This window comes from Trichoplusia ni, chromosome 28 (genome assembly GCF_003590095.1).
Source record: "Trichoplusia ni isolate ovarian cell line Hi5 chromosome 28, tn1, whole genome shotgun sequence".
Classification (NCBI taxonomy): Eukaryota; Metazoa; Arthropoda; class Insecta; order Lepidoptera; family Noctuidae; genus Trichoplusia; species Trichoplusia ni.
The window spans coordinates 318,309-327,382 of record NC_039505.1 but is presented as its reverse complement, the minus strand read 5'-3'; the positions used below and the strand labels follow the sequence as shown (position 1 = coordinate 327,382).

The window sequence follows — 9,074 nt, the reverse complement described above, 5'->3', positions numbered from 1 at the left end:
ATATTATAATTGGGTCCCAGTTATCAGTATTCACGTTTATATTGTTGAGATGATGCAAGCATTCAAGAGTTGTATCTAATAAATTCTTGATGTTACTCGAGTTATTTAACGATATCTTTTTTTGTGAAAATAATCTTCTCATAACAGCATTAATCGTTATGCGTTTGTTGCCGTACCTTGCTTTTAATGTGTCCCATGCTTTTTCATAGTTGGACTCTGTTACTTGAAAATGTTTTAATATGCATGCAGCTTCTCCCGTAATGCTTGTTTTCAAGTAATGTAATTTTTGTACGTTACTCAGGGATTTGTTCATATGCACAAGTGTATTGAATAGGTCATGGAAACACATCCAGACTTCATACTGTCCACTAAACGTAGGTAATTGAATTTTCGGCAAAATCACACGTGTTTGTTGGCAATCACTCAATATTTGCGTTGGAGCACTAACACTAGCCACTGCCGTTCCCAGTAAATCTGATTTTAACGTAATATATAATTCTTCATGTTCATAAAATTCATTATTTTCAATGTAGGGTATTTTCGCTGCGGCCGGCGCGTTGCGTATTATATTGTTGTAAGCAATTTGATACTTCTCCCAATACTCTTCTATACATTTGAGGCGAGTTTCAACGTAATTTCGCGTTAATCTAGCCTTTGGAGACTTTTTTAGATTCACTTCTGTATTCTTTAATGTCTTTGCGATATGTTCCACCACGTTCAACGCTTCTTGCACTTCCGAAACCATTGTAATTACGAAAACAGTTCAATAACTATCTTCATACGTCGCACAGTTATTACACCAATTAGTTAATTTATTTAAATCTTGCACTATTCACGCAGGTACTCAGCCGCCTTATCGGTTTCTTTTGTTCTCGGCTCTCGGTTTTAATACGTAACTCGTCGCTGTATCCGGCTCGATTTTGGACCATATGTTGATGTAGTTAAGGTTGAGTTTTCTTGTTTTAGGATTTTGAAATAAAAAGACGTGCGAACTTGACAAGGATGTATTGGACACTAAAAATGACTCATTAATGAATGCTACTTATATTACACAGTTACATCTCGAACAATAATACTGAAACTTTGTTTATTTTGAAACTGTGTTCCTAAACGAACGACATGACATTTTGTGCCGCGAAGCTCATTCAAGGACAACTTTGTTTTGAAGTGAAGTGAAGAACTCGTATTACTTTACATCTAAAAGTGTTAACGGGGTTTACAATCGCAGTTACAAAACCACTGAAGTTTAGAAAATGAGAACCAGCCACCCACAATACACAATTATGGTGGAATTCATGGAAAAGTAAGTAAATTTCATTTAATATGTTATTGTAAACATACCAGTTGATAAATGATATTTTAATGGAAAATTTAAATATACATATTATTATGAATCAAAAGGTAGTGTATTTATACAATTGGGTCATAAAAAATGGTAAGCTAAATTGATAGTTCTTTAACAAATTTGAATCAAATTGAAATAAACTTCCATGGGGTATGTATTTAATTTATGATATTTATGTAGGTCTAAAATTAAGTGTATACCAGATAGAATGGGAGACAGTCGTTTAATTATAAAATTATTTAAATTATTATAGGCATGGAGACTTGTATAAACCCAGCGGAGGCCCTCGTGGTAGACACTATGTACAGCTAAAATGGAAGGAGCTTTCGGATATGCTCAATAGTGATGGCACAGGCGACTCTAGAACAGAGGAAAAGTGGCGAAAGGTATGTCTCAAATCTTTATCCATGGTTATAGTTTCATCTCACAAGTAGAAATTCATTGCATGCATTTTATGTTGGCGTTGGGCATCCTTCTCTATTATTGGTGTGGTGTTTTTTATTCATATTAAGGTTTGGAGTGATTTCAAAAACAACGTGAAACGAAAGTGGGCCAAAATAAATAGGTCAGCTCATGGTACAGGTGGTGGGCCTGCGCTTCAATTAACATTAACCGACTTAGAAACCAGGGTTATGAATATAATTGGGGTGCAGGCTGCTACTGGAATGCCCATACAAGAAGCTGGCTTCATACAGGTGTGATTAAGAATTTTTCTTTGTAACATTTAAAATGAGTTTAGTTTCAATTTTTGATGCACATAATTATACAGTCACAAGCAAAGATAATTATGTTTATTTAAATAGTTACTAAAATTATAGTTTTTACCTCAGACTGATATAAGTCAAGTGTTCAACTTTTGGATTGTGTACTTATCATATTGCTCATGACTGGACATATAGTATATTTTCATAGAAATACAATAAGCTTGGTAACCATTGAAGAATTATGTGAATATTATATTCCTAAACGGGACTGAATGTGGTCAAAAGTTTTCTCTATGAGAAGGACCTACCTCTTTATAAATCCCCAGAATAACAAAAAAGGGTCACCACTTAAGCTCTTTTTTGTTAGTATAGTTACACTTAAAATTCTTTTGCAGTGGTGCATGACTTAATCTCATGCTTTTGTTTTTACCACATTATTTATTTGAATTATGATGCTTGTTAGTCTCTTGAAGTTTGATGTTATCTGCATTATTGATTATCCTCAAGAGCAGACTTTTGATAAAAAAATAAACATAAGTAGTAGTTAGCACTGCTTTGAAACATATGATGTGTGTTCCCTAATGTAATTTTTTTATGAAAATTAGGTTGATGTTGAGGAGGAAGAGAGCTTGTCAGGTACTCATCTACAAGAAACAAACACAAAAACAATAAATGAAGTTATTGTTGATGACATACCTATAAAACTAACACCCGCTGCTGACGGTTGGTATATTTTTAATTTAAATACTTTAGATTACCTTTTGAGTTTGAAATAACTAGTACTAAATGATTTATAATTCAATCATTAAAACTAAAAACTAACACATTAAGTCGAGATAACTACCTAAATGCCCATCATTTTGCCAGATACTTGGAATACTCCGGGAACAAGTAGCCAACGCTCAATCGCTCCACCTCCACCTCCCGCGCATCCACTACCACCTTCAATAGCTTCAATGGACACACATTGGAAGCCGCCGAAGAAAAAGAAGAAAGCCGACGATGAAATTTTAAAAGTATTTAAGGAGTGTGAGGGGTCCGCAAGGCAGTATGAAAGAGAGCGTGATCGAGTTGCGGAAGAATTAGAAAGAGAGAGGATTAGACAGCGTGATGTAGAGCTGCAGTTGCAAGCTAAATGGCTGGATTTTTTTAAAGAAGCTTTGAAGGTATTGGATGCATATTTGGCGAATAAAAGTGTATAAAATCGGACATTATTTGTTTCGCCAAATATGCAACTAATAGTAAGTTATTTGGTTAGGCTTATTGTTTTGTTTGTTTATTGTTATTAAGTTTTATTTGTATATGTAGATAAAGATTAGCTTAATAAATAACTTAGACAATATATTATTTTAAGATCTTTTAATTATATTTCATAGAGAAATACTTTTTATTAAATAGTGGAATAGTATCTGGAAATTAATTTATCACAAAAGAAAAACCATTTCTACATTCAAAAACCAATTACTAAAACTTGGCTGCAAAACAGCTCTTTATGACCGTCAAAAATTCAAATTAAAATAACAGCACATGTACAGTCTCTTAGCGACAACACCGTTCTATAAAATACAATATAGAGCTTAAAAGTAACAACACGAAAATACAAATAAAAAACAATTTAAGACCTAACACTCTGTGCAATGAGTTTAAAATTACAAATAAAGAAAAAAAAATACAGACAGAGTTCTCATACAATTATTCTCTTATGACACATGGTAACACAAAACCTAGAAAAAAAATGGAAAATTAAATTAATTATTAACAATGTGTAGTCTATTGATTCTTTCTATCCACTAATATTTGTCTTAGTGTTCTACCGCGAATCAAATCATCTCTAGAACCATGATCGCGAAGAGGTTCTTCTGAAGAAACTGCTGATATTCCTAATTCTAAAGAATCTATGACATCTTCTTCAGGATCGGGCACCATAAAATCTATCGCTAAGTTGTGTAGAACGCTACATGCCATAATTATAGTTGCACATCTTTCGGGGGTGTAGTGTAATGTCCGGTCCTTACAAAGGCATCTCCACCTATTTTTAAGTGTACCAAATGTATTTTCTATTACAACTCTGGCTTTCCCATGGATGGTATTATATTTTGCCTCTGGCGTACCTTCAGGAGCATCTGGGATTGGTGTCATCATCCAAGGCCTCTGTGGATATCCAGAATCACCTGGATTTTTTTTATTTAAAGAATAAGTTATTAAAAAAAATCTGTAAATTTTAATTACTGGAACTTGCCTGCTGCCCTAAGTATTTTGCAACATATCTTTTTCTAATTGGTTAATACATTTTTACCTACCTAAAAACCAAACTTGTTCATTATTTTTATTTATGTCCTGGATATATCTATTGGCTTGACTATTTTCCCAAATAAATGCGTCGTGGGTAGCACCTCCATATTTTGCATTAACATTAATAATTCGGCATTCACTGTCACATATCTGAAATGTAAAAATGTGGATGAAGATGCAACTGTACAACATAATTATTGTAATTAATTAATTGTTAGGCCATCGGTGCTGAGTGAGGTATATTAAAATTTAATATCTCACCATTTGCACATTCAGTGAGTAGAAATGCTTTCTGCAATAAAATAAATGCTCAATGTCTCTTTTTGGAGTGAATATATGAAAATGAGACCCATCTATGCATCCTATTACTCCAGGGATGCCAAATTTTGTATAAAATCTGTAAATAAAGGATTTTTTGTAATTTAATCTATTATTTAATTTCGCTATTCAATACAGTTCACTCAATTTGTGCAAACTTAGGTATTATAATTTGATTACTACTTACTTGTTTTTTATAATATTACGCTGCTCTAGCGTCGCAGGAAATTTTATAAAGTAATTTAATATTGAGGGGGTTACAAGGGCGTCAGTAACCTGTCTCACATATTTACTAACTGTGGTTTGCCCTAAACATTTAGCCATTCCTACTATTCTTTGGTAGGAGCCTGTAGCATAAAATGATAAAGCACACAGTACCTATAAATACAAATAATAAATGAATATGTGTTTAAAAAATATTATATCCATTAAATATGTAGAGCACCCATAAAAATGTACCTATTGGTTAAAATTTTGGGTAAATTCAAGTATTTACTACACTTACTTTATGTTCCAGGCTGATCCTTTTACTTGGTCTTAGACTAGATTTGACCCTTAATTCGCAACATAAATGCAAAAATGCTTCCTTACTGAGACGAAATCTATTTCTAAATTCTGTATCGCTTAGATATTGCACGTTAATATTGGCTATATTTTTTCTGAGGAGAGCTCTCCTCGAGATTTCTCTGAAATTACAATAGTACATTAATAAACCAACTTATTTTCTATTTATCTACATAAAGTATTGTAGTAGATGACTCACCTAGTTTCTCTTCGTACATTTCCACTTTCAACAATCAATCGCGCCGCAAGATAATGGCACAACGTGCTACGTCGATGGGTGCTTCTTGTTAATCTAAGCATTTTTCAGCAAAATTCGGTCACACAATCACTTAATTACTATTTAAATCTTCCAAGAAACTCTGACGAAAGTTTTGTCACTGTCAAATTTAAAGTGAATAAACTTTCGTAAAACTCGCAAGCCAGCCTTCGACAGTCACGATACGATACGTCAATTTATACCTTCGTGCTTCCTATCTCCATACAAACGACTCAAGGTTACGATAGTTACGTTACGAATACGATACGAAACTTACTTGACTTATGTTCGTGCTCACAAATTTAGTTCATATTACGCACACTAGAGGCGCTGTTCATGTTTCCATACAAAACGCTCACGTTAACGATACGAATACTTTTTCGCAAGATGTTCGTGCTAGGGGTACAGATCTGTGAAAACTATTATAAAGAAACGACGGTAAGGAACCCAGACGGGACTTACGCAGTGCGACTCCCTTTTAAGGACTCAAACGTAAATTTAAACTTAGACGGCGATTCTCGTAAAAAAGCCGGTGCACGACTTTTACAACTAGAACGACAGCTTGTAAAAAATGATAACCTACGACAGCAATACATTGAATTTATGAACGAACTAGCTGTTGCCCGCGACTTCGTCCGCGTGGTTAGAAGATATAAGTTATGATTTAGATCTACCTCGTTTTTCCCACATTTTCCATTGTATCTTCGCTCCTATCAGTCGCAGCGTGATGGTTTATAGCCTAAAACCTTCCTCGATTAATGATCTATTGATTTTTCCAAATTTTTCAATTTGAACCAGTAAGTAGTTCCTGAGATTAGCACGTTCAAACAAACAAACAAACAAACTCTTCAGCTTTATAGATTAGCTAGCTGTTGCTCGCGACTTTGTCTGCGTAATTTTCAAGATGTGGAAAACAATAAAGTTTAATAATAACGATCATCGCAAAAATATAACGCAACATTTAAAAAAAGCGCCTTTTTTGTTTTAAGCTTTGTTATAAAATTCCTTCGTAGCTATTTTGTTTTACGTTTTGATCTTGCTTTTTTTTATTTCCACGTTTTATGAATCTATACGGCCCCAAACAGTATCAGATGTTTGGGTCAAACATGTTTAATTGATTACGATACTGTCCTGGCGTTCAATATTTCGCAGCTGTTTGAATGTTTTTTTCTTATTTTACCCCAAAGAAAGGGGTTTTATAACTTTGTCATATCTGCCTGTCAGTCTATGACATCATAGCTTCGGCTCGGCTAGAGCTATTTCAATTTAGTTTGATTTGTATTAAAAGTGATTTATGTGTTCTTAGACATGATTGAAAATTGTTGTTTGTTTAAAAATTGGGGGCTGCAAGCGAGTTCTTAGTTTTGTAATGATGATATAATTGGTGACAGAAAAATGGATTTGGAAATCCGTTTGTCAAGCTATAGTATAACCTAGTCTTAGCGCCTCTGCTAAAAATGCATTACTTTTGAGGGTTTTTTTTTAAATTTTTATCAGAAGGGTGGGTTATGTTTTTCGAGAACGTCTGTACTTTGTCCCGCCCTGCACCTCAAAAGGCTGGACTGAGTATGACTGTTGAGGTATCATTGATTATTATTGAAAGAGCTAAACCGGAACCAAATTATTGAGGCTCAGGTGACTGTTCGTCTGTCTGTCACTTGGCTGTATCTCAGAAACTGTTATAGCCAGACAGTTCTTAATTTTCACACATGATGCTTTCTGACGGTATAAAGAAGATGTCAAATTAATTTTGTGGATGGAACCGGCCAAGATAAGATTTTAAAAAGTGTTAGATGTTAGGAAACAGTGGTGAGTTCTAAATTCCAGCAATATGAGTAACAAATAGAAAATGGATAAACGGTTACCTGAAACACGTTATGTTTGATTACCCTCTTAATATTAAAACTGAACTTCCTAACAAAAATTGGAATATTGACAAAGTAAACAGATATCAGTCATGCTTGTTTTTATTTTTTTTTAATGACCAAAATCTAAAGTATAGGAAATGCGGAATCTGTGATGTTATGATTAAGAAATATATAAACATGACTTCATGCATGAGTTCCCTTTACTGTATCTTTAAAGTAAAATATCGTCATCCCTATTGCATATATAGAACTAAAATAAAGAACTATACGGAAAGAAGAGTTAGTAGTTTATGCAAGTATAATATTCCTAGCATTTCTAGAAATTGAGAGGTTGTGTTTTTAACGATCTGAAAAAAAACGTTTTCATTAATGATTTATAAAAATTTGTTCGAAGTGCTAAAACACTAACCAAGCTTCAGCTTTTCTGCTTATTTGCCCCTCACTTGTCTGGTTTGCTGCATGAGGTTGACGGATGTCCGTGCTGATAGGTACACGTTATTATCAGCCTTATTGAGGAATTTAGAAAAATATATTCCTACTCCTCCGTCGGCGTACTAATTTATTGTTCTGCCTAGGTATAGATTTGATCATTGTGAACTACATGCAACTTTGGGTTGAGTGTGAATAAGAATGTTTTGATCTTGAAGTAGCATCGCCAACATTACCGAGTTAAAAATATAGGTCGTAAATAAATAAAAAAACAATATTTCACGTTTCATACAAACTTTCGTCCCCTATTTTAACCCCTTAGGGATGGAATTTATCAAAATAATTTCTTAGGCAATGCTAACGTTATAGTAGCTATATGCATGCAAAGTCTCAGCCCAATCGCTTTAAAATTGACAAAGTTTCATACAAACTTTCATCCCCTATTTTGACCCCTTAGGGGTGGAATTTATCAAAATCATTTCTTAAGCAATTTCTTAAGCAATGTTGACGTTATAGTAGCTATATGCATGCAAAATCTCAGCTCGATCGGTTTAAAATTGACAAAGTTTCATACAAACTTTCATCCCCTATTTTAACCCCTTGGGGGTGAAATTTATCAAAATCCTTTCTTAGCGGATGCCTACAATATAACATCTACCTGCATGCCAAATTTGAGTCCGATCCGTCCAGTGGTTTCGGCTGTGCGTTGTTGCATCACTATGTCAGTCAGTCACCTTTGAATTTTATATCTATAGATAGATATTTGCGTATGGGCCACATGAGAAAGGTGGATAAAAAAAACTACAACTTAGGAAAATACTACATACCTCATCAGGCTGTTATCAAGGAAGACTCACTAACTACAAAACTATGTGTGGTATTTGATGCAAGTAGCAAAAATAGCACAAAAATGAGCCTTAATGACAATATGTTTAAAGGCCCACGGTTACAACAAGACTTATCTACTATACTTTTACGATGGCGGAAGCATAAGGTGGCTTTTATGGCTGACATCATGAAAATGTACCGTTTTTATAATAACTATCGTGAGACTGATTCCGTCAATTTGGAGGTAAAAGTCCCCTCGCCACAGGAAATATCCACTTTTAAGACAATACGTGATACTCTCAACGTAGCCAGTAGGTAGTGTAGTAGTTAAGTGTAGACGTCTCCTGGGATCTGCGGGCGAAGCTCGCAAGCGTCCGGCGGAGGCCGAGCGGACTCCTGCGTGCTTACCATACGTGCAGGGTGTCACAGACAAGATAGGTCGCTTGTTACGCCAGAGATATAGCATCAAG

At 34.5% G+C, this 9,074-nt stretch overlaps 1 protein-coding gene across 1 annotated transcript; it reads right to left on the bottom strand.

The window, feature by feature from the left end:
• Window positions 1–3,819: 3,819 nt before the first annotated feature.
• On the bottom strand, window positions 3,820–6,134 carry LOC113506089 (putative nuclease HARBI1). Its single transcript, XM_026888949.1, has 6 exons — window positions 5,423–6,134; window positions 5,165–5,345; window positions 4,847–5,037; window positions 4,603–4,738; window positions 4,350–4,491; window positions 3,820–4,220 (listed from the first exon to the last, which is right to left on the bottom strand). Exons 1-6 carry the CDS (start codon window positions 5,521–5,523, stop codon window positions 3,820–3,822), a joined length of 1,152 nt encoding a protein of 383 aa, XP_026744750.1. The 5' UTR covers window positions 5,524–6,134.
• Between the last annotated feature and the right edge of the window lie 2,940 nt (window positions 6,135–9,074).

What these genes read in the sequence shown, in the direction of transcription:
- LOC113506089 (XM_026888949.1), bottom strand. Translation starts at nt 5,523, where the DNA reads ATGCTTAGATTAACAAGAAGCACCCATCGACGTAGCACGTTGTGCCAT. An exon ending in CGTAATATTATAAAAAACAA is followed by an intron (nt 4,739 to 4,846) that starts GTAAGTAGTAAT and finishes CTTTATTTACAG; the next exon opens with ATTTTATACAAAATTTGGCA. An exon ending in ACTCACTGAATGTGCAAATG is followed by an intron (nt 4,492 to 4,602) that starts GTGAGATATTAA and finishes TTTACATTTCAG; the next exon opens with ATATGTGACAGTGAATGCCG.